A 26,834-nucleotide genomic window follows, 5' to 3' on the forward strand; every position below is an offset into this window, starting at 1 on the left:
GTATTAATTTGCTGCTCCCCGCTCACCGCTCAGCTGATCGGTGGGCGGGGAGCCGCTAATGAATATTCACTGCACTTAATCAGCGAGGCCATGTGGTTTCCCCAGCAGCTGATTCCGGCAGCGGGGACATCCTGAAGTGGGATATCATTGCGATCCCACTCGCTGCTGCCCCCCTCCCCACATGCTATATCCGTACTATAAGACGCACCCACACTTTCCTCCCAAATTTGGAGGAAAAAAAGTGCGTCTTATAGTCGGAAAAATACGGTAAATCAAGATATACTAAAAAGAAACAGTAAGCCCTGAGAAAAAATAGCACAATAATAACACATGTAAACAAAAACACTGAAAAACTTGCTGGGTGAGCCGCAGGTCACTTCTCAATGTAAGTCTGGGAGAGCCAGAGTGAGGCCACAACGAGGCTTTACAAGGTTACATAGCTTGAAAAAAAGACCTATGTCCATCAAGTTCAAGCTTTCTCCACCAATTATACATTTTGCCACTTAAATTAACTATATCTTGCAATGTTATGTGTACTGAGGAAATCATCCAGCCCTTTTTTAAAAGCTGTTATGGTGTCTGGGATTACTACCTCTTGTGGTAGGGCATTCCACAGTGACTGCTCTAACTGTAAAGAACCCTTTCCTATTTAGCTGCCGGAATCGCCTTTCTTCCACCTGTAATGAGTGCCCCCTAGTCCTTACTGTGGTCTTCGCAAACAATAAGTCATGTATGTGCCAGTCCTTTGTATTGACCACACATCTATTTATACACAGTGACGTACTGCCAATAGCGGCAGGCCTCACAGCTGCCATTGGGCCTATTTCCTGGGAGAGCCCAGTGCCAGCGCCGGCACCAGGCCCCACCGCCCATCATCCCACTTTCAGGATGCTAATATAGTTGAAAGCAATGATGGAGGAGAGTGCCTCAGCTGATGATTCCTCTTCCATCATTTTTCTTCTGCATCTAATGTCTCAGCGCAATGGGAGCAAAGATGTCACTACATGGGGGGAACTAGGAGGAGATGTGATTATTGCATTCATTTAGTTTTAATCAGTGAATGCATTGTGGTGGCCATAATACTGAACAGAAGATTATGGGTTTGTATTATACAATATGAATGACTATCGAGAGTGCAGTATACTGTAGGAGGACTATGGGGTGCATTATACTATATACAGGATTATGGGGAGTACAGTATATTGCAGGATGACTATGGGGTGCATTATACCATATGGAGGACTATGTGGTGTGCATTATACTAAATGGAGAACTATGGAGAGTGCATTATACCATATGAAGGACTATGCAGTGTGCATTATACTATATGGAGGAATATGGGGCCGGCATTATACTATATGGAGGACTATGGGGCCTGCATTATACTATATGGAGGACTATGGGGGGTGCATTATACTATATGGAGGACTATGGGGTGCATTATACCATACAGAGAACTATAGGGAGTACAGTATATTGTAGGATGACTAGGGTGTATTATACTATAGAGAGTACAGTATATTGTAGGAGGACTATGGGGTGCATTATACTATATGGAGGACTACGTGGTGAGCATTATGCTATATGGATGGACTATGGGGAGTGCATTATACTATATGGAGGACTAAGGGGCCTGCATTATACTATATGGAGGACTATAGGGTGTGCATTATACTATATGGAGCACTATGGGGTGTGCACAATACTATGGGGAGAGCAGTAAACTGTAGGAGGACTATGGGGTGGATTATACTCTCCGGAGGACTATTGGGAGTTCATTATACTCTCTGGAGGTCTATGGGATGCATTATACTCAATGGGGACTATGGAAAGCATTAAACTATATGGAGGACTATAAGGAGTGTTATACTCTATGGAAGACTATGAGGGGTGCATTAGCCTATATGAAGGAATATGGGCTGCATTATACTATATAGAGAACTATAGGGAGTAGAGTATATTGTAGGAGGACTATGGGGTGAATTATACTATATAGAGGACTATGGGATCCATTATACTATTGTGATAGTCACTTGCACAATGTATGAAGGGAGATACGTGTCACTGTGGATACCGTGGTCAGTGATGCAGAACCAGAATGTTTTTGCCTTCAGCACGCTATGTGCTGAGAGGGTAAGTTTAAAGCTATGTTATGGGCTGGTTTTAGTGGACCTTCATAGAGTGGGTATATCCACACGCAGAGTCCTGACAGGACCTGTGTGATGTCAAGGTCATGTCATCATCACAGGGGTTGTTATATACCTGGACATGAGAGTCAGACTGGGTTGTATCTTGGGAGAGCAGGAACTCCTACATAGCTCCAGGAAGAGGTCAGTACTTTGTGGGTTACCTGCAGGGGAATCCTGCAGGGAAAGGACTCTTATGGACTTTGTCTTTGTTTTACCGTTATGCCAGAAATGCTGTTTATTTTGCTGCACCCTGCCAAGGTTTATGCTATCCATAAGAAACCAGCAGGTGATCTAACACCAGAACTGTTCCTGTGTCTACCTTGTGAAGCAGCTGAGTGTCAACCCTCACACTATATAAAGGTCTATAGGGAGTAAGTACAGTTTATTGCAAGAGGACTATTGGGTGCATTATACTATATGGAGTACAATGAGGAGTGAATTATACTATATAGAGAGTGCATTATACTATATAGAGGACTATGGGGTGCATTATACTGTATGGTGACTATGGGGTGCATTATACTATATAGAGGACTATAGGGAGTACAATATATTGTAGGAGGACTATCGGGTGCATTATACTATATGAAGGACTATAGGGAGTGCAGTATATTCTAGGAGGACTCTGAACTGCGTTATACTATATGGAAGACTATGGGGAGTACAGTGTACTATAGGAGGACTATGGAGTGCATTATACTATACAGAGGACTACAGGGAATACAGTATATTGTAGGAGGACCTATGCGGAGTGCATTATACTATATGGACTATGGAGAGTGCATTATACGATATGGAGGGCTATGGGGAGTGCATTATACTATATGGAGGTCTAAGGAGCCTGCAATATACTATATGGGGGGTGGATTATACTATATGGAGGACTATGGGGTGCATTATGCTATATAAAGAGCTATAAGGAGTACAGTATATTGTAAGTGTACTATGGGGTACATTATACTGTATGGAGGGTTATGTGATGTGCATTATGCTATATGGAGGACTATGGGGAGTGCAGTATGCTGTAGGAGGACTATGGGGTGCATTATACTCTCGTGAGGAATATTGGACGCTGTGACAACTTAATGCTTTTTCTTAATTATCCCAGACGTAAATAGTGTAGGCTGTTGTGAATTCCGTTCTGGAGCTCCCTCCTGTGGTTGCTAATGGTATTTTTGTGAGTTCTGCCCTTGGGCTCCCTCTGGTGGTTTCGAGTGGAACTGCTGCTCCGTTAGGTAGCTGTAGCAGCTGCCATCACTGATCGCCTTGCCTGGGTTTGTTATTTAAACCTGCTCTGGGCTTTAGTTCATGCCAGCTGTCAATGTCTTAGGTTGGATTTGGTTCTCTCCTTAGATTTCTCATATGGCCTGTCCTTGTCAGCAAAAGATAAGTTTCTGCTAGTTCTTGTTTGTCCATTTTCTTTGGACACTATTGCTTTGCAAATATGTCTCTTTTTGTCCAGCTTGTCACTATGTCATATTCAGGCTAGCTGGAAGCTCTGGGAAGCAGATTTGCCCCTCCACACCGTGAGTCGGTGTGGAGTTCATTTTTGTAAACTCTGCATGGATTTTTGTAGTTTTTAATACTGACCGCACAGTATCCTTTTCTCTCTGTCTATCAAGTTTAGTATTGGCCTCCTTTGCTGAAAACTGATTTCATTTCTGTGTGTCATTTCCCTCTCCACTCACAGTCAATATTTGTGGGGGGCTATCTTTCCTTTTGGGGTTTTCTCTGAGGCAAGATAGCTTTCTATTTCCTTCTTTAGGGGTAGTTAATTCTTAGGCTGTGAAGAGGTGTCTAGGGAGAGTCAGGAACATCCCACGGCTATTACTAGTGTTGTTGTTAGGATTAGGGACTGCGGTCAGTAGAGATACCACCTCCTCAGAGCTCGTCCCATGTTGCGTTTTAGCCACCAGGTCATATCAGTGTGGCCTCTTAACCACAAGGTCATAACAGTAGGCCCAGAATCACAGACTGCCGCCTGAAGTATTGGCTTTTCTTGTAAGACGAATATTAACCCCTAATATTATCTCCTACAGATTATCTTCTGTGATCTTTGTAAAACAGTAAAGGTACCTTCACACTGAACAACTTAACAACGATAACGATAGTGATCTGTGACGTTGCAGCGGTGACGTCACCGCTCTGCTTTACGGCCGGCGCTTACACAGTGCAGGGAAGCGGACGCCGGGGACGCGACAGACACCGGAATGTAAGTATGTAGTGGTTTTTTTTTTACATTTACACTGGCAACCAGGGTAAACATCGGGTTACTAAGTGCGGCCCTGCACTTAGTAACCCGATGTTTACCCTGGTTACCCGGGGACTTCGGCATCGTTGGTCGCTAGAGAGCTGTCTGTGTGACAGCTCTCCAGCGACCACACAACGACGAAACAGCGACGCTGCAGCGATCGGCATCATTGTCTATATCGCTGCAGCGTCGCTTAACGTGACGGTACCTTAAGGCATGGCCACTGAACAATGATGTTTGCTGAATGCTAATTATGCATTGTGTTACGGAGCCAGTTTGTTGACTTCAAAAGCAGAGAGGAAAAACTATGCAAATAGTTTAAATAATCAAGTAATGCTACTTGATCTAATCACCATTCTTCCCCTTATCTGTGATGCTAGACTGATGGACCCTTGTTAAATCTAAAAATAGGTTACATGCCACTATATTTAAAGAGACTTTTTCTTCTTGCCGGTGTGACTCTTCAGGATCTCAGCTTAGGCTACTACGGACCCGGCTGGTAGAACAAAGGACTGCTTAATTGACCATCACTGAAACCCCAGAGATGTCTTAAAGAATCCAGATTGGGATAATCGGCTCACCTGGCCACATACCTCACTGCTCTGCTAGCTTCCTAAGCTTGTTGCTACTTTCTCGTTGTGGGGGCCCGCCAAAAGTGCTGGGACTGTTCTATATGATATTGTGTGTTGGTAGTTCAATAAATTATTGCCACACTCTTTAACCCTCAACCTGTGCTGTCTGAGTAGTGTTTTGCCCACGTTAAAAGGAGAACGGTGTTCAGCGGGACAATTCCTAGTCCATGTGGCTCCAGCTAGCGGACCTGGGCACCCACCCATCCCCCGTGTCTCCACAGATACATTATACTCTGTGGAGTTCTATGGGGTGCATTATACTATATGGATGACTATAGGGAGTGTGTTATACTCTATGGAAGACTATAAGGGGTGCATTTCCCTAATATGGAGGACTATGGGATGAATTATACTATATGAATGACTGTGGGATGCTTTATCCTATATGAAGGACTATGGGAAGCATTATACTATATTGAGGACTATGGGGTGCATTACACTATATGGAGGACTATAGGGAGTGTGTTATACTCTAAGGAAGACTATTAGGGGTGCATTAGCCTATATGGAGGACTATAGGATGCATTATACCATATGGAGAACTATGGGGTACATTATACTATATGGAGGATGCATTATAATATATGGAGGACTATGGGATGCATTTTACTACAGTTGTGTGAAAAAGTGTTTGCCCCCTTCCTGATGTCCTATTATTTAGCATTTTTGTCACACTTAGATGTTTCACATGACCAAACAAATTTAAATATAACACAAAAATAACACAAAATGTAGTTTTTAAATGAATGTCTTTATTATTAAGGGAAAAAGAAATTCAAACCTACAGGGCCCTCTATGAAAAAAAGTGATTGCCCCTACCCCCTTTTAAATCATAAATTAACTGTGGTTTATCACATCTTTGGGATGCTGAGTTCAAATTCCTTAGCCACACCCAGGCCTAATTACTGCCAGACCTGTTCTCAATCAAGAAATCACTTAAATAGGACCTGACAAAGTGTAGTAGACCAAAAGTTCCTCAAAAGCTAGATATCATGCCGCGATCCAAAGAAATTCTGGAACAAATGAGAAACAAAATAATTGAGATGTATCAGTCTGGCAAAGGTTATAAAGCCATTTCTAAAGCTTTGGGACTCCAGCGAACCACAGTGTGAGTCATTATCTACAAATGGCAAAAACATGGAACAGTGGTGAACCTTTCCAGGAGTAGCTGGCCAACCAAAATTACCTCAAGAGCTCCGCGACAACTCATCCAAGAGGTCTATGGGGTTGATTTACAATATATGGAGGAATATGGGATGTATTATACAATATGGAGGACTGTGGAGGGTGCATTATACTGTATGTAAGCATTTATACAGTGTAAAGGTTTGTGCGGGGTCCATTTACTGTTTGGAGGGCTAGTTTGGGCCATTAGCACAGTGTGGAGAGGTGTGGGGGCACTTATACTACATGGAGGGCTGTGGGGCACTTTTGATAGTATTGTACTTTATGAGTGCAATGAAAGGGGAATCGAGGGCTTCAGTACGACAAACATTACTTTATAAAGGCCGCCAAGTTGTGAGATATGCTCTTCTGTGGTTCTGCCAGTGACCTGCCAAATATTTAAAAAAAAAAAATTTTTTTTTGGGGGGGACAATTAGAACTTCTGTTATAGGCGCTATGACCCTGTTTATACCTACAGTATAAATGAGATGTCCTCTGAGACTTTTTTTGCAAGCTAAACAAGCACAACTTTTCCACCCTCTCATCATATGAGAGGCTTTCCATCCCTTGGGTCGTGGTAACGACTTCCAAGAATAACTAATTTGGGTTGAGATACAAACGATCTTCAGATCTGCCATTGTTGGTCCAATTAAATGAAAACGATGCATCAGAGCAAAGAGAACACACGCACAGCCAGTGTCTGTCAGTGTACAATTCTTGTCTGCCCTCAGATCTCAAGCAACAAGTATTTTATTACACCCACAGAAGAAAGGGGAATGGCTAAGTACATTACCAAAGGAAGAATATATTTAAGTTGGGAATAACAGTCATAAATTGTGGACTCTGCTGAATTCCTTCAAACTAGCTTTGTCCACTTTACTATACTTAAGCTACAAAGGAAAGCTTAACACAATGACACCTATATATCAGAGACAACGCCCTGGGTTATTGCTTTTATGAATAACACTTATAAAGCTAATACAAAAATACTAAAGTGTCTAAATGATAATCAAAGCAAAGTATAAAATACTAGCAATTGAACCTGTTCTACGAACGGGTGGTGAGCATTTTTATTGGTACATTTCCTGTAAGGGTATGGCTCCACGGTCCGGAGGGGCGGCGGTATCGCCGCAGCGGCGAAGCCGCTCGGCGCTAAGCCCCGCCCCCTTCCTGGGACGTGATCATGCCGGATGTGTACAGTACACATCCGGGATCATCGCACCCCTCGCCATAGGGCCCTGTGATATGCCTTGCGGGGACGCTGCGTCCCCGCAAGGTGTACGGACATGCTGCGATCTGAAAAGACGCGCAGCATGTCTGGAGTCGCAGGGCCGCCGCGTGCGGGTTTCCACGCATAGTGGAGACGGGATTTCATAAAATCCCCTCCACTATGCTGGAACATCTGGACGCTGCTTGTTTGACGCTGCAGCGTCAAACAAGCAGCGCTTACTTACCGTGGAAACATACCCTAACACCGTTTACAAATTCGCCTATAGTGTCTTCAACAAAATGGCGCCATCAGAAATACCACTATTAACCTGCAGATATGGGATTAATCTGTTTTCTAATAGCATTATTATGCTGCTCGGTGCCTGCACGCAGACAAATGCAGGAGAAAATGTAAAAAAAGGTATTCTCCTGGTCAGCATTCGGTTTCAGTTATGAAGGCAGAGGCGCGCTGGTTCAGTCATCGCTCTGAGTATACAGAACGGCCGCTGTAACTGCGCCCAGACCCTGACTGACACTGGATCTACATCTTGGCATATGCTCTCCCCCATCCTGGTATATAGCCCCCCATTTTGGTATATGCTCCCCCATCCTGGTATATGCACCCATTTCCTGCTCACCCATCCTAGTATAGGCTCCCCCATCCTGGTATATGTTCCCCCATACTGGAATATGCTCCCCCATCCTGGAATATGCTTCCCAATCCTGGTCACCCTGGTCCCCCATCCTGGTATATGCTCCCCCATCATGGTCCACTATCCGGGTGTATGCTCCCCCATCCTGGGCCCCCATTCTGGTATATGTTCACCCATTCTGCTAAATGCTCCCCCATCCTGGTGTATGCTCCCCCATTCTGGTCCCTAATCCTGGAATATGCTCCCCCATTCTGCTCCCTCATCCTGATATATGCTCCCTGTATCCATGCGTATCCTGAGGATACATACAGCGCCCTCTGGTTGTAACATGGACCACTGCATCGCAGGAGATAAAATTGATATCCCTTGTCTTACGGTTTTTATGGGATACTTTATAGTTGTATTTCCCAACGTTATTTCATTGGTTCTCTATCATTGGGAATTTATTCTTTTGTATCACTACTTTGTATCAGTATATATCAATTGTCTCTGTTCTGTTCATTATCTATGAATTCTTAGAAAAAATATGAATTCTCTTAATCTACAGGTCCTTCTCAAAAAATTAGCATATAGTGTTAAATTTCATTATTTACCATAATGTAATGATTACAATTAAACTTTCATATATTATAGATTCATTATCCACCAACTGAAATTTGTCAGGTCTTTTATTGTTTTAATACTGATGATTTTGGCATACAACTCCTGATAACCCAAAAAACCTGTCTCAATAAATTAGCATATTTCACCCGTCCAATCAAATAAAAGTGTTTTTTAATAACAAACAAAAAAAACATCAAATAATAATGTTCAGTTACGCACTCAATACTTGGTCGGGAATCCTTTGGCAGAAATGACTGCTTCAATGCGGCGTGGCATGGAGGCAATCAGCCTGTGACACTGCTGAGATGTTATGGAGGCCCAGGATGCTTCAATAGCGGCCTTAAGCTCATCCAGAGTGTTGGGTCTTGCGTCTCTCAACTTTCTCTTCACAATATCCCACAGATTCTCTATGGGGTTCAGGTCAGGAGAGTTGGCAGGCCAATTGAGCACAGTAATACCATGGTCAGTAAACCATTTACCAGTGGTTTTGGCACTGTGAGCAGGTGCCAGGTCGTGCTGAAAAATGAAATCTTCATCTCCATAAAGCATTTCAGCCGATGGAAGCATGAAGTGCTCCAAAATCTCCTGATAGCTAGCTGCATTGACCCTGCCCTTGATGAAACACAGTGGACCAACACCAGCAGCTGACATGGCACCCCACACCATCACTGACTGTGGGTACTTGACACTGGACTTCAGGCATTTTGGCATTTCCTTCTCCCCAGTCTTCCTCCAGACTCTGGCACCTTGATTTCCGAATGACATGCAAAATTTGCTTTCATCAGAAAAAAGTACTTGGGACCACTTAGCAACAGTCCAGTGCTGCTTCTCTGTAGCCCAGGTCAGGCGCTTCTGCCGCTGTTTATGGTTCAAAAGTGGCTTTACCTGGGGAATGCAGCGCCTGTAGCCCATTTCCTGCACATGCCTTTCCACACCAGACTCAGTCCACTGCTTCCTCAGGTTCCCCAAGGTCTGGAATCGGTCCTTCTCCACAATCTTCCTCAGGGTCCGGTCACCTCTTCTCGTTGTACAGCGTTTTCTGCCACATTGTTTCCTTCCAACAGACTTACAATTGAGGTGCCTTGATACAGCACTCTGGGAACAGCCTATTTGTTGAGAAATTTCTTTCTGGGTCTTACCCTCTTGCTTGAGGGTGTCAATGATGGCCTTCTTGACATCTGTCAGGTCGCTAGTCTTACCCATGATGGGGGTTTTGAGTAATGAACCAGGCAGGGAGTTTTTAAAAGCCTCAGGTATCTTTTGCATGTGTTTAGAGTTAATTGGTTGATTCAGAAGATTAGGGTAATAGGTCATTTAGAGAACCTTTTCTTGATATGCTAATTTATTGAGACAGGTTTTTTGGGTTATCAGGAGTTGTATGCCAAAATCATCAGTATTAAAACAATAAAAGACCTGACAAATTTCAGTTGGTGGATAATGAATCTATAATATATGAAAGTTTAATTGTAATCATTACATTATGGTAAATAATGAAATTTAACACTATATGCTAATTTTTTGAGAAGGACCTGTATGACTTTATATCATGCCTGGTCAGCAGTGGGTACTTATACTTCACTGGTATCTAAGCAATTAATTAATAAGGAGTGCTAGTAAATCATGATAATACCAGCATACAACTCTGTGTCCAGTGCAATTTCATTTGCGCATGACCAGGGGTATACCGATGCGTTCCAGCCTGAAATGCACGACTCCACGCATGACTGGAAGGGCATTAGAGGAAGTAGGTTGCTTCCTTGCATTCCACTGTGGAACGCAATACGGCGTGGCACGTCGGATATTGTTTATATTACTAACGCCCTCCGATTACATGCATTCTGAGCGCGCATCCACTGATTGTTATGGTGGAATAATATGAACGGACCTATGGAGAGACCCAATGCTTCTTTCAGGTGGGTGCTGAACTCGAATTGCTGATTGGCTCCCTGATTTGTTTGGCGGGTATTTAAACTTGCCTAACATAGGCTGGCTAGGTATGCTTCCTCTATCTGGGCACCTCATATCTCTGGCATAACATAGTTCATATTGGGCCTCCTGAGATGAACCGCATGGACGGGGAAAAGCATCGAGGTGAAGTCTTCTAGATGGGATAATTTCCCTCCCTCTTTTTTTGCAACCCTTTCATTAATTATGTGACCATATCAGTGATTATTTATTCATATCGTTATACATGTGATATGGGCCTTACATCTCTATATGGCTGTCTTTTTGAAAGGCTTATGCTTATTTGTTGATCCACAAGGACATCATGTTTGTGTTTTTTTCCAACAGAGGGATATACCATTTGTGAATTAATATTTATGCTCTATAGTATACCCTAAGGTTTTTTAGATATATACCCTACATTAGTACAGGGTCTATTAAGGACAGATTGGGAGAGACGCCGTGGAGTGGGGGAGCCAAACAATCGTTTCTTCCTAGGGTGCCAACCTCCACAGCCAGGCAGGGTTCATATAGGGTTTAACCAGGGTTACTCCGGATACTTTATCTTAGGGTCTCAGTCTATGTGTTTTGTATTTTTTGTGTTCTTTTGAACATGTATTTTTTTGTTTGACACATTGGTTTGGTGTTTTTTAATAATTATTAATAAAATGTAGTTTTGTAAGGGAATATATGTTACACGTACCAACAATTTTGACCACGTGTGTACACAGTTGCACCTCGCATTGTGTTCTTCTCTTCATGATGGCTATGCAAACTATAAGAAGCAGCTTAGAATAGTTATTGAAAAAGTCTGAATATTTAACAGCCTAAAATAATACTCAACAAATTGAAAATTTAGTGATTAACATTTTTATTACAGATCATCTTTAAATAAAAAGTGCAGCTATATTTAATATGCTATTGAACAGCTATTCACCTTCACAGCTCTGCTTTCTGTAGCAAGGCTTAGCAAATAATGATAATGAATCATGCTAAACATATGCCACTTTTTACAAATTAAAAAGTGCAATAGTTCTAAATTAATTTTGAAACCTAATTTTAAGCTTGTAATGTGCTTTCTTTGGTTTTAGTACAATTTCATGTCATCTTTGTGGCACTTGTTGAATAATTTATTTGACTGAATCTAATTAATTCAATAGCCTGCGCTTAATAATCTTGTCTTATAAATGTCTGATATCAGAAATTCTCCTTTACTAAAAATGGGTTTTAGGCTTAGTTTGTAAATTGTGCCAGTCGTAAATTTACTAGGTGAGCCAATTATTTTCCCTTTACAATTTATTTATGCAGATCATAAGGTGTAAATAATTAATGATGAATAAAATGTCATTTAGACCCAGAGGAATATTGCATAGCAGGAATTTTATAAAAAAAAAAAAATATATATATATATTTTTTACAATATGGGATTTCTTGAGATGAAAAATTGTCACACATTATTTCTTAAATTTTCACAAGGGATTCGTTGGTCATAATAAATGGATATATGAATATCATTGGGGGTGGGGGTTGGGGGGATATCCATTCTTTGAGCCAGAACAAACAGATGCTGTGGTGGTCTCAGCCTGCCCATGCCTTAGGGTACTGTCACACAGTACCATTTTGATCGCTACGACGGCACGATCCGTGACGTCGCAGCGATCGTATGATTATCGCTCCAGCGTCGTAGACTGCTGTCACACGTTGCAATCACGGCGCTGGAGCGATGCCGAAGTCCCCGGTAACCAGGGTAAACGTCGGGTAACTAAGCGCAGGGCCGCGCTTAGTAACCCGATGTTTACCGTGGTTACCAGCGTAAAAGTAAAAAAAAACAAACAGTACATACTTACATTCTGGTGTCTGTCCCCGGCGTTCTGCTTCTCTCCACTGTGTAAGCGCCATAGCCGGCAAGCACAGCGGTGACGTCAGACGTCACCGCTGTGCTCGCTTTCCGGCTGGCAGACGCTCACACAGTGGAGAGAAGCTGAGACGCCGGGGACAGACACCAGAATGTGAGTATGTACTGTTTGTTTTTTTTTTACTTTTACGCTGGTAACCACGGTAAACATCGGGTTACTAAGCGCGGCCCTGCGCTTAGTTACCCGATGTTTACCCTGGTTACAAGCGAACACATCGCTGGATCGCTGTCACACACAACGATCCAGCGATGTCAGCGGGTGATCAAGCGACGAAAGAAAGTTCCACACGATCTGCTACGACGTACGATTCTCAGCAGGATCCCTGATCGCTGCTGCGTGTCAGACACTGCGATATCGTAACGATATCGCTAGAACGTCACGAATCGTACCGTCGTAGCGATCAAAATGGTACTGTGTGACAGTACCCTTACATAAACGGATATTTTTTAAATCACTTCAAGGTAATGCTATAGGCTTAGACCCCATTTTGCGAACTATACCTCTCAATGAATTCATCTAGGCATGCAGTGATCATATTGACACCACAGATGTGTCGCTAAATTTTATACCATTGGGCAGTGGAAAAAAATTTAATTTTTACCATACAAAATTTGTTTTAGCCCCAGATGTTACATTTTCATAAGGGGACATGGGTAAAAATGGCAGAAACATTTGTACCAACATTTCTGCTGAACATAGAAGTACCTCATATGTGGCTGTACAGTACTGCTTTGCCACACGACGAGACTCGGGAGGGACGGAGTGCTATTTGACTCTTGGAGCGCAGATTTGTCTAGACTAGTTTACAGACTCACTCCATATACAGAGCCTCTAAGTGCTGAAATAGCAGAATACCTTGCTCAAGTGACCCCATTTTGGAAAGTGTACACCTTTCGGGATTTATCTACAAGTGTAGTGATGATTTTCACTCCTTGGGTGTTTTCCAGAAACAAACAGCATGGATGTTGCTGAGTGAAAATTGCAAATCTGCCATTGTAGTACCCATACATTGTAGTGCTTAATATGTTGTAGTGCCCAGTACGTTGTGCTTAGCTCATGCTTCTGGAGACATGCACCCGTAAATTAAGCAGGCTCTCATCGCTACAGAAATGCCAAACATGTGAACACTAAATGAGGTTTATACACACTGTGGGGCTCAGAAGGGAGGGTGCATTTGAATTTGGGAGAGCAGAATTCGCTTGTATTTCTTTTGGGGGCCGAGGAGCTATAGTGCTTTTTCAGAGCCTTTGTACTACTAGTAATGTGGAAGCCCTCTAAATTTCTGTTAACTGCTGAAAAGGGCAGTCTTCAGCGCTTAGAAGGATGTCTCACAATTGCTTGTCCAGTCGACTGCGGAAAGCAGCTACTTCTTGGTGAGGTCTGTTAGGGTCTCTGCTAGGCTACTATAGTGGGGGACAAACCTCCTATAGTACCCAGTGGTGCCCAGGAAGGACAGCACCTGCTTTTTGGTCCTGGCGGTGGGCTAGGATGCGATGGCATCTACCTTCCTGTGCTTCTGAGACCCACCACCTACCCAGTGTCTCAGATAGTGGACCTCACTTATGCCCAGCTGACACTTTTCTGGTTTAATGGTCAATCCTGCCTGGAGGATCCGCCCAACCACCTGTGCCATATGTTCTAGGTGATCCTCCCAAGTGGGACTGAAGATTGCAATGTCAAGTCCCTTGAGAAGCGTGTTGCCCATCTGCTGGAAAGTGGCAGGGATATTCTTCATGCCGAATGGCATCACTGTGGACTCATACAGTCCAAATGGGGTGATAAAGGCAGAGCATTCCCGCGCCTTGCAGGTCAGGGGAATCTGCCAATATCCCCGTCTCAGATCCATGATGGTTAAGTACTTGGTCCCGGCCAACTGATCAAGCAAGTCATCAATGTGCGGCATGGAGTATGCATCAGTGACTGTGACGTTAATCCTCCTGTAGGTCACGTAGAACCAGATTGTCGGATCTTTCTTTGGGGTCTATGGGTGATGCCCAAGCGTTACTGGAGGTGTGGATGACCCCCAGCTTCAGCATCTCCTCAATCTCCTGGCGCATGTGCTGTTTCACCTCCAGAAAGACCCAATATGCTAAACACCTGATTGGTGGGTGATCCCTGGTGTCCATGTGATGGATGGCCGACTCTGTGATTCTGGCTTGTTACTGAACAAATCCCATAAGGGGTGTAGGGTTGCCCACAGCTGTCCACAATAATCCAACAAGAGCTGGTTGCAAATATCCACATCCTCGATGGTCCCACACACCCTAGCCTAACCTGGCAGGTTGCATATGGGGAGGGTGCAGGCCTCCCACTCAAGATGTGCCTTCGTCATGATCACAGGAAAGGCCTTACACCTTCCCCAGGCATGGTCCAGGGTGATCAGGAACGTTACAGCATTGACCTGTGGGTGCATGAGGTACAGGCGTTCCTGGGCCACCTGAAGCTTGTCCTGGGATATGGGTACTAGTACCCACACCTTTTGACCCACCTGGTAGGTCCTCTCAAAAGCATTCTGGTAGTACCATCGCTTCTGATCGGCCTGGGCTTGCGTAATATATCGTGCATCAGCTGCCCCAAGGCCTGCATCTTGTCACAGAAGGGCACTGCACACTCGATGACCGACACACCAGAGATGTATATCTCCTTCCCAGACCTCTTTCACCAGAGCCAGGGGCCCCCAAACATATCGCCCGTACCAGAGCTCAAACAGGGAGAACTCCGCTGAGGCCTGTAGAGTCTCCCGGTAGGCAAATGGCAGGTGTGGGAGGTACAGTTCCCAGTCACGACCAACTTCTTAAGCATCTGCTTCAGTGTGCCACTGAACCATTCGCACAGGCCCTTAGACTGTGGGTGGTACGGTGTGGTCACCAGTTGTTGCACCTGTATCTGCTTACAGAGGGACTCAATCAGCTGCTACATGAACTGAGTCCCCTGAGGAAAACCCACTCTGGAGAAAATCTCTAGTTCCTTGTCGGAACAAATGGATGACAAGGCTACCGCTTCTGGGTATCAGATGGCCTAATTGACTAGCGTCAATATGAAGCAATTACCGAAGCTGCTTGGAGTGGCCATCAGCCCAACCAGATCCACAGCCAACTTCCTAAAAGGCTTACTACCCTCTGACAGATGTCACACAAACGGCAGTAGGCCACCACATTGGCCCCCATTAATGGCCAGTAGAAATGCTGGGATAGCCTAGCTTTTGTCATAGTGATGCCTAGATGTCATAGGAATCTCATGTGAAACCCGCCCTGAATGGATAGGGTATTACTAACTGTCGGTTCCTAGGCCACACCTCCGGTGAACCTTGCTAGACTGTTACCCAGTACAGCCATCCTGGCTCCCTGACCACCTGCTCAAAGTCTGAGTCTGAGGAAAACTGTGCGGCCTGCTACTTCAGGCTGTTATCATTTTCCTACACTGCCTGAAACCCCTAACTGGACGTAGCCAGAATAGAAGAGACCGCCACTTCTTCTGTCAGTTCCCTGGGACCTGTCTCCTGTTTGACCCGGCAGCCACTTGATCGGAAGGGGGAAGCCATCGGACACCCAGCGCTACCAATGTGAGTGACAGTGGCCACGGCCGCTGCAATCTCAGGTAGTGATTGCTTCCCCTCTGCTCCCGAGCAATGTGCCAGTCCAGACTGACTAACCTGGCTCTCTGACATACCAATTGTGGAGGAACCTTGCAATGAGGCCTAACCTGGAAGCCCTATCTCTCCTGGGACAGCTCTGCCCTCAATTGCATGAGCCCCCTCCTCAGCTGTCTGCTTCTAGATATAAGCTTGGTCCATTAACAAGATTATATCGGGCCAGAAACCAGCCCAGTAACATGGATAAGAGCAGCCCAAGGTTAAATTACATATTTAATCGGCTTAAGGACACACTAGCCAATATACTATATACACAATGGTTATACATATACAATGGTCAGATCTGCAAATACAGGTGAAGTACAAAATATAAAAGAAGATGATACAGATGTCAATTACTGGCTTAATGTTTGGCCGTCAGATGCTTGCAACTACATGGGAGGTGTGGGTGCCAGCTTTTTCAGGTATCTTCCAACACGCTCCATGGCGTGACCTCCCTTGGCAGAGAACAAAGGCCCACATCATCACATGTGCACTTAGCCCCTTGGTCAGTAATGGAGTTCCTCGTCCCCCCCGGGATAGCACTAGTCCCCTCCCACTTGCTCTGGCAGCTGAAACTCCAAAACCTATGATGGATCATAAGTTTTCTATGGAAGGTCATAGGCCGGCAGTTTTGGTGCCATCAGATCTGGCCGGGTCCCCATTACACTTTGAGACCAAACACGGCTTCACTACCTGGAGTGCTAGAAGTGCTAGAATGAATAGAGACCCTGGAAGGCAATCGGCCCATTCCAGAGATCTCGCAGCTCTGCGCGATATTCACCTGCTCCTCGTTCCGGCGCCGCTCCGTCTTCAGCAGTGACGCTGAGGTCAGAGGGTGCGGTGACATAGTTAGTGCGTGCCCTCTGCCTGAACGTCAGTGCTGAAGATGGAGCGGTGGCTGGAATGAGGAGCAGGTGAATATTGAAAGTGCCGGGGGCTTGAGAGAGGTATGTGATTTTTTTTTTTTTATGGCAGCAACAGCAAATGGGGCAAGTGTCTGTATGGAGCATCTTATGGGGCCATAATTAATGTTTGTGCAGCATTCTATAGGGCAAATGTCTGTATGGAGTATCTCATGGGGCCATAACGTTTGTGCAGACCTGTATGGGGCAAGTGTCTGTATAGAGCATCTTATGGGGCCATAACGTTTGTGCAGCACTATATGGGGCAAGTGTCTGTATGGAGCATCTTATGGGGCCATAACATTTGTGCAGCATTATATGGGGCAAGTGTCTGTATGGAGCATCTTATGGGGCCATAACATTTGTGCAGCACTGTATGGGGCAAGTGTCTGTATGGAATATCTTATGAGGCCATAACATTTGTGCAGCACTGTATGGGGCAAGTGTCTGTATAGAGCATCTTATGGGGCCATAACATTTGTGCAGCACTATATGGGGCAAGTGTCTGTATGGAGCATCTTATGGGGCCATAACGTTTGTGCAGCACTATATGGGGCAAGTGTCTGTATAGAGCATCTTATGGGGCCATAACGTTTCTGCAGCACTATAACGGGGCAAGTGTCTGTATAAAGCATCTTATGGGGCCATAACGTTTGTGCAGCACTATACGGGGCAAATGTCTCTATGGAGCATCTTATGGGGCCATAATCAACGTTTCTGCAGCACTATATGGCGCAAATATCTTTATGGAGCATCTTATGGGGCCAAAATCATCGTTTCTGCAGCATTGTATTGGGCAAATGTGTCTATGGAGCATCTTATGGGGCCATTATTAACCTTTATGCAGGATTATATGGGGCTCCTGATTCAATATGGATATTCAAAAACATGTCTCAATTAATTTTTCCTTTATTGGTATCTATTTTAACATTATGGAGATTCAGGAACATTCAGGGATTCAATGTACCTTGGCTTGGTCATACAGTTTCAATAGAGTTAAGGTTCAAATGGGGGAGGTTTGGGGGGGGGGGGGGGGGCGCCAAACTGATCCTTTGCCCTGGGTGCAGGAAAGGCTAAATACACCTCTGGGATAACTTCATATTTTCCCTAAATCGCCTTATGAAACGCCCCTCTGACTGGAGGAAGTTTGAATGAAGCAGTCACACAACATGGGCTCCACAGGAAGTTATCCTGTATGAGATGGATACTAGCTGGTGTGGCTGGACCACCTGCTGACCCAAGTGTCCTGTTACAGCTACACATGCTGAAGGAGGATTGTAATATGCCATTAAATCCCATGTTCTTCACACAGATGCATATCTTTTCTTATGTTTGGCTGCGGTCACGCACTAAAAAATGCTTTTTTGTCCTAGTTTGAGAGCTATAATTTTTCTATATTACTGCCGACAGAGTCATGCAGTGGCTTGTTTTTTGCAGGATGAGTTGACATTTTTATTGGTACCATTTTCGGACACATCACCATAACATTTTTTGATTGCTTTCTATTCTGATTTTTGGGAGGCAAAAAGAACAAAAACCAGCAATTAAGGAATTGTTTTGGTTCTTTTTATGACGTTCCGCATGTGGTAAAAGTAATAAGGCAGCTTTATTCTTCGAGTCAGTATGATTACAGTGATACTACATATATATCTATTAGTGTTGTATTTTGCCACTTTTACAAAAATAATTATTTTTGCATTGCTTTATTCTGAGAGCCATAACTTTTTGACTTTTCCGCTGAGGGAGTTTTATGGCTTTTTTTTTGCAGATGGCATTTTCAACAATACCATTTTTATTTACTTTTGTCTAATTTTTGTTCAGCGGTGTGAGGAAAAAGCATAGTTTTTGCCTCGTTTTTTTTATGGTGTTCCCTGAAGGGGTTAATTAGAGGGACAGTTTTATAAGCCGGGTCATTTCTGACACGGTGATACCAAATATGTATACTTTTTTGTTTATATTTTTTTTCATAAAAATATTTATTTATGGGTACATTATGTTTTTATTTTGTTATTATTTTGTGATATTGTTTTAAAAATATTTTTACAATTCCTTTTTTTACTTAGCCCCACTAAGGAAATTTCACTTTCAGCAGTCTGATTGCAGTTATAAAGCATTGCAATGCAGGAGCATAAGAAAGAGACTGGGCAAAAATGGCCTGCATGGCAGAGTTCCAAGACAAAAACCACTGCCGACCAGTAACATAAAGGCTTGTCTCAGTTTTCCCAGAAAACATCTTGATGATCCCCAAGACTTTTGGGGGATACTCTATGGACTGACAAGACTACAGTTGAACTTGCTCTTGTAAATGGAACTGTGAATTCTGTTGTCTACTAAACAATCCTGAAGAATGTTCAGCCATCTGTCCGTGACCACAAGCTGAAGCACACTTGGGTTATGCAGCAGGACAATGATCCAAAACACGCCAGCAAGTCCACCTCCGAATGGCTTAAGAAAAACAAAATTAAGACTTTAGAATGACCTAGTCAAAGTCCTGACCTTAATTTGATTGAGATGCTGTGGCATGACATTAAAAAGGTGGGTCATGCTCGGAAACCCTCTAATGTGGCTGAATTACAACAATTCAGCAAAGATGAGTGGGCCAAAATTCCTTCAGAGCGTTGTAAAACACTCACTGCCAGTTATCACAAACACTTGATTGCAGTTGTTAATGGTGGCCCAACCAGTTATTAGGTTTAAGGGGCAATTACTTTTTCACACAGAGCCCCATAGGTTTAGATTTGTTTTTCTCTTAACCCCTTAGTGACAGAGCCAATTTGCAGCTTAATGACCAGGACAATTTTTACAATTCTGACCACTGTCACTTTATGAAGTTATAACTCTGGAACACTTTAACGGATCCTGCTGATTCTGAGATTGTTTTTTCGTGACATATTGTACTTCATGTAAGGGCTCATACTCACTTGTGCGAAACTCGGATGAGTTTCGCACGGCAATACCAGGCACTGCGCCTGGCACAGAGAAGCGGAGCATACGGCTGCATGTATTGCTATGCGGTCGCTCCGATCTGAGTGACAGCAGCAGCGCCGGGTATTGACATGCGAGACTCATTCGAGTTTCGCACAAGTGAGTATGAGCCCTTAGTGGTAACATTTCTTCGATATTACTTGCGTTTATTTATGAAAAAAATGGAAATATGGCTAAAATTTTTAACATTTTGCAATATTCAAACTTTGAATTTTTATGCCCTTAAATCAGAGAGATATGTCACACAAAACAGTTAATAAATAACATTTCCACATGTCTACTTTACATCAACAAAATTTTGGAAATAACATTTTTTTTTAAGTTAGGAAGTTATCAGGGTTAAAAGTTAACCAGCGATTTCTCATTTTTACAACGAAATTTACAAAACCATTTTTTTAGGGACCATCTCACATTTAAACTCACTTTAAGGGGTGTACGTGCCAAAAAAATACCCAAAAGTGACACCATTTTAAAAACTACACCTCTCAGGGTGTTCAAAACCACATTCAACAAGTTTATTAACCCTTTACGTGCTTCACAGGAACTGTGAAGGATCTTATGGGGACATCAACCTTTATGGAGCAGCATATGGGGCATATTATTCTATGGGGCATCTTATCGGGCCATCAACTTTTATGGAGCAGCATATTATTCTATGGAGCATCTTATGGGGCCATTATTAAGCTTTGTGCAGCATTATATGGGGCATATTATTCTATGGAGCATCTTATACGGCCATCAACCTTTATGGAGCAGCATATGGGGTATATTATGGGGCCATCAACTTTTATGGAGCAGCATATTATTCTATGGAACATCTTATGGGGCCATTATCAACCTTTGTGCAGCATTGTATGGGGCATATTATTCTATGGAGCATCTTATACGGCCATCAACCTTTATGGAGCAGCATATGGGGTATATTATTCGATGGAGCATCTTACGGGGCCATCAACTTTTATGGAGCATTATATGGGGCCATATTATTCTATGGAGCATCTCATGGGGCCATCATTAACCTTTTATGCAGCATTATATGGGGCATATTTTAATATGGAGCATCTCATGGGGCCATTATTAACCTTTGTGCAGCATTATATGGGGCGTATTTTGTATGGAGCATCTTATGGGGCTCCTGATTCAATATGGATATTCAAAAACATTTAACCAACTGACGTCTCAATTAATTTTACTTTTATTGGTATCTATTTTTATTTTTGAAATTTACTAGTAGCTGCTGCATTTCCCACCCTAGGCTTATACTCGAGTCAATACGTTTTCCCAGTTTTTTGTGGCAAAATTAAGGGGTCTCGGCTTATACTTGAGTATATACGGTAATTCTTATGTTTTTATTTATGTTAAGAGCATTAAAGGGAATGTCCAGGTTTGTAATGAGTCTACATTCATTCTTTGTGACTGCAGACTTCTGAATTCTCACAGTGCGCCCTGCACGCTGTCAGGATTCTCTCCTGCTGGCGATTTACATACATGCAGTCATGCTCTGACTAGACATGTGTGGCCTCACTCAATGAAAATGAACTGAGCGAGGCCGGGCACGTCTAGTTGGAACGTGGTCATAAGTATACAAATCACATGCTTGTGCTGAAATGACTATCCTCCAGCAAGGGAGAACCCTAAGGGTATGTGTCCACGTTCAGGATTGCATCAGGATTTGACGTCAGTATTTGTAAGCCAAAACCAGGAGTAGGTGATAAATACAGAAGTGGTGCATGTGTTTCTATTATACTTTTCCTCTAATTGTTCCACTCCTGGTTTTGGCTTACAAATACTGATGTAAAATTAAAATACTGACCAAATCCTGATGCAATCCTGAACGTGGACACATACCCTTAAAGTGTGCAGTGCATTAGTTGTGAGAATTCAGAAGCCTGCGATGTCAGGATTCAGCTCTGCAGGTTCCAGTAGTCGTCACATGGACACTTCACTCATACGTGACTTTCATAGTTGTGGTCCTGCGACGAGCTACTCTTCCTGCATCTCTGTTTTTCACTGAACATTGAGAGTATTAGGGAGAGGAGCTCGTGGGTACATGACTAAGTGCAAATCGCATATGACCTTGGGAAGGGGGGGGGGGGGGGGCGCCAAAATGATTTCTTACCCCGGGTGCCAGAAAACCTAGATACACCTCTGCCGATATGCTACTGCGAGCGGTGATTACCGGATCCGGTGGAGGGATGTCTGTGCACAGTGCAGCACAGGCAGTGAGGCAGGGACTGAGGGTGTGCACAGAGAGAATGGAGACCCGGAGACTGCCCGTCCCAGTCTATGCCGTAGCCTGCCCGTCCCAGTCTATGCCGTAGCCTGGAGCCCTCATCATCATAGGAACATGTCAGTTAATAAATTGTTTTTCTAAAGCTTTATAGTGTAGTTTTAGGTCAGGGAGGGATGGCTAGGGATAAGCTAGCAAGATGCAGGGACAGGTAGTGATGGCTACTTGCGGACATGTGCGGCATTTGCGGTTTGGCACTTGCGGTGAGACAAAAAAACACTGCTAGCAGCGTTTTTTTTTCCATTGCTGCAAATACCGCATTTGCCGGATCGTTGCAAAACCGCAAGTGCCGCACATGTCCGCAAGTCCCATAAGAAATGAATGAGGCCGAACGCAGTGTTGCCGTAAGTGACCTGTTACGCGGCAGATGCGGAAAAACTGCCAGATCTGCTGCAAAAGGCTTCTTTCACATCAGCGTTTTTTCCCAAAGTCATGCCAATAGTGTCATACTCACCAATGGGGGAGGCAGCACTAAAAGTGCCTAGAGCAGCATAAACTCTAAATACAGCCCTGGCCCTAACCCCAACCCTAATCCCAACACAAACCTAACTCTAATCCCAACACAAACCTAACTCTAATCCCAACTCTAACCCTAACTTTAGCCCCAACCCTAAGGGTATGTTTCCACGGGGCGCAACCTCTGCGCTTTGAACGCAGCGGATACCCCGCTCCGCCCAAAGCGCCTCCCCTGTTGTACGTGTGGTGATTCTGGATGTATTCATTGAACACAGGTGGAATCACCGCATCATATTCATAGACTGTTATTTATCTTGTGGAGACGGAGCATCTCCGCAAGATAAAGACATGCTGCGGTCTGGAAAGATCATCTGTATTCTCATTTGCACATGAGAACACAAGAAGCAATGGAATGAAACCGAAAGGGAGAAGACACAGATTAGATATTAGAAAACTTTTTGACAGTGAGGTTGATCAAGGAGTGGAACAGGCTGCCACGAGAGGTGGTGAGTTCTCCTTCAACGGAAGTCTTCAGAGGCTGAACAGACATCTGTGTGAGATGGTTTAGTGACTCCTGCATTTAAGGTCCCTTCCAACTCTGACAATCTATGACTGTATGTCCACAACAGACTGCTCCTCTGTGCCCCAGACTGCTCCCCTTTGCCCCAGACTGCTCCCGTGTGCCCCACAGACTGCTCCCCTGTGCCCCACAGACTGCTCCCCCGTGCCCCACAGACTGCTCCCCCGTGCCCCACAGACTGCTCCCCCGTGCCCCACAGACTGCTCCCCCGTGCCCCACAGACTGCTCCCCCGTGCCCCACAGACTGCTCCCCCGTGCCCCACAGACTGCTCCCCCGTGCCCCACAGACTGCTCCTCTGTGCCCCACAGACTGCTCCTCTGTGCCCCAGACTGCTCCCCTGTGCCCCACAGACTGCTCCTCTGTGCCCCAGACTGCTCCCGTGTGCCCCACACTGCTCCCCTGTGCCCCAGACTGCTCCCGTGTGCCCCACACTGCTCCTCTGTGCCCCACAGACTGCTCCTCTGTGCCCCACAGACTGCTCCCCTGTGCTCCACAGACTGCTCCCCTGTGCCCCACAGACTGCTCCTCTGTGCCCCACACTGCTCCTCTGTGCCTGCCATTTCTCCATCAGAGTACTGTTCCTGTTTCCACCTTATCTAAGACAGCGCCTCTGTCCCCCCCATCACAGACGGCTCCTGTGCCCCTTTATCACAGGGTGCTCTTCTATCCCCCTTGTCCATCACAGAAGGCTCCTGTGTCCCCACTTGTCTATCAGACTGCGCCCCTACGCCTCCCTCTTGTCCATTACAGACTACTCCTCTGTCCCCCATTGTCCATCACAGACTGCTGCCGTGTCAGTACGCCTCTCCCTGGTCCATCACAGACTGCACAGTTATGTCCCCCCTCTGTCGCTCACATATAGCACCAAGAAAGCCGCCAATTTCTCCACTACTCCTCCCAGCACGCTGTCGCTTGGCAGCCGGAGGACTCCTCACCACCCCCTTCCGTCTCCTCTCTCTCTCTCTCCTCTTCCTGTCAGGTCATGTGAGCTCCTCCAGCTTCCATCCTCCAGCATGGCCGCCGTGTGCCTGAGAGCGGGTCAGTCAGCTGCGCTCCGTGTGGCGGCAGCTACGAGTCCCTGGAAGTCGGCAGCCGTGTCTGCAGCTGGCAGTGAGGTGGGTGATGCCGGGAAACCAGAGCCAGATTATATGGAGGACCATCTGTGTAATGTAGTGAAGCCCCTTCATGTGCCATTCACCTGACCTGTGTCTGTGTGTGTGATGTTCACTACAGGGCAGTGTCAGCTGCCTAGCGTTCGGCGTCGGCTGTGTAGCGTCAGCTGTCCGGCATTGGCTGTCTAGTGTTCAGAGCCGGCTGTCTGGCGTCAGCTGTCTAGTGTTCGGCGTCAGCTGTCTGGCGTTCGGCGTCAGCTGTCTGGCGTCAGCTGTCTAGTGTTCGGCGTCAGCTGTCTGGCGTCAGCTGTCTAGTGTTCAGCACCGGCTGTCTGGCGTCAGCTGTCTAGCGTGCGGTGCCGGCTGTCTGGCGTCAGCTGTCTAGCGTGCGGCGTTGGCTGTCTGGCGTCAGCTGTCTAGCGTGCGGCGTTGGCTGTCTGGCGTCAGCTGTCTAGCGTGCGGCGTTGGCTGTCTGGCGTCAGCTGTCTAGCGTGCGGCGTTGGCTGTCTGGCGTCAGCTGTCTAGCGTGCGCCGTTGGCTGTCTGGCGTCAGCTGTCTAGCGTGCGGCGTTGGCTGTCTGGCGTCAGCTGTCTAGCGTGCGGCGTTGGCTGTCTGGCGTCAGCTGTCTAGCGTGCGCCGTTGGCTGTCTGGCGTCAGCTGTCTAGCGTGCGGTGCCGGCTGTCTGGCGTCAGCTGTCTAGCGTGCGGCGTTGGCTGTCTGGCGTCAGCTGTCTAGCGTGCGGCGTTGGCTGTCTGGCGTCAGCTGTCTAGCGTGCGCCGTTGGCTGTCTGGCGTCAGCTGTCTAGCGTGCGGTGCCGGCTGTCTGGCGTCAGCTGTCTAGCGTGCGGTGCCGGCTGTCTGGCCTCAGCTGTCTAGCGTGCGCCATTGGCTGTCTGGCGTCGGCTGTCTGGCGTCAGCTGTCTAGCGTGCGGCGTTGGCTGTCTGGCGTCAGCTGTCTAGCGTGCGGCGTTGGCTGTCTGGCGTCAGCTGTCTAGCGTGCGGTGCCGGCTGTCTGGCGTCAGCTGTCTAGCGTGCGGTGCCGGCTGTCTGGCCTCAGCTGTCTAGCGTGCGGCGCCGGCTGTCTGGCGTCAGCTGTCTAGCGTGCGGTGCCGGCTGTCTGGCCTCAGCTGTCTAGCGTGCGGTGCCGGCTGTCTGGCGTCAGCTGTCTAGTGTGCGGTGCCGGCTGTCTGGCCTCAGCTGTCTAGCGTGCGCCATTGGCTGTCTGGCGTCGGCTGTCTGGCGTCAGCTGTCTAGCGTGCGGCGCCGGCTGTCTGGCGTCAGCTGTCTAGTGTGCGGCGCCGGCTGTCTGGCGTCAGCTGTCTAGCGTGCGGCGCCGGCTTTCTGGTGTTGGCTGTCTAGCGTAACCTTGGCCTCCTGATGACGCTTTGAGTATCCCAGCATGCACTGGGAAGCTCAAACGAAGCATCATCAAAAAGGAAGCAGAAGGAAAAAAGACAAGCAGTTTGTTGTGAGCAAGTACGGACTGGGGCTGAAATTCAGTCCTGGCATTTGAAATCACACAGGCCCATGTTGACCCCGTCCCCATGAATCGGATGGGATATATTACCAATATTACCCTGGATGGAGGAAAGGAAGGTTTTCTACAAGACCAATATTTCCAATGATACCCATGGCCTGCTGGGGTAAGTGACGGAGTCAGTGACTTTGTGCTTCGTCACTACTCTTAATAGTATGGGTGTCTTGAGAACACTGATTCTTTTAACAACGTAGCAGACAAGGCAGCCCATGACCAGACAGGCCCTTCTGGCATTTGCCAGATGGCCAGTCCGCCCCTGGTTGTGAGGGAAGGAGAGGAAATTAGTAGTGCCAGCATATTAGAAAATAGTTTAAATTATGGCATCAAATAGGTTACTTTGCCTTTGGACCGCCCCTTTAAAGCAACCTGCCACTGTAAAGTGACTATATATTTCTCTTGTACAGTCATGGCCAAAAGTTTTGAGACTGACACAAATGCTATGCCCACCATGCGGGAAGTAAGCGGATCATGTGTGGATGGTACCCAGGGTGGAGGAGAGGAGACTCTCCTCCACGGACTGGGCACCATATAATTGTTAAAAAAAGAGAAAATAAAAAATAGTGATATACTCACCTTCCGATGGCCCCCGGAGTCCTCCCGCCTCTTAGCGGTTCACGCGACGGCTTCCGTTCCCATGGATACTTTGCGCGAAGGACCTGGGATGATGTTGCGGTCACATGACCGTGACGTCAGAAAGGTCCTTCACTCAAAGCATCCATGGGAACGGAAGCCGTCGCGTGCACCGCTGAGGAGATCGGGGGCCGTCGGAAGGTGAGA

At 45.8% G+C, this 26,834-nt stretch overlaps 1 protein-coding gene across 1 annotated transcript in view; it reads left to right on the forward strand.

Moving 5' to 3' along the window:
* The first annotated feature begins 24,311 nt into the window (after positions 1-24,311).
* Positions 24,312-26,834, forward strand: part of MRPS9 (mitochondrial ribosomal protein S9) — a 154,960-nt gene continuing 152,437 nt past the window's right edge. The window contains exon 1 of the mRNA XM_077296660.1: positions 24,312-24,524. Within this exon, the coding sequence (XP_077152775.1) occupies positions 24,423-24,524 (102 nt within the window). The 5' untranslated portion in view covers positions 24,312-24,422. The remainder of the gene's footprint in view (positions 24,525-26,834) is intronic.

Source organism: Ranitomeya variabilis, chromosome 3 (genome assembly GCF_051348905.1).
Source record: "Ranitomeya variabilis isolate aRanVar5 chromosome 3, aRanVar5.hap1, whole genome shotgun sequence".
In the NCBI taxonomy this organism is placed as follows: Eukaryota; Metazoa; Chordata; class Amphibia; order Anura; family Dendrobatidae; genus Ranitomeya; species Ranitomeya variabilis.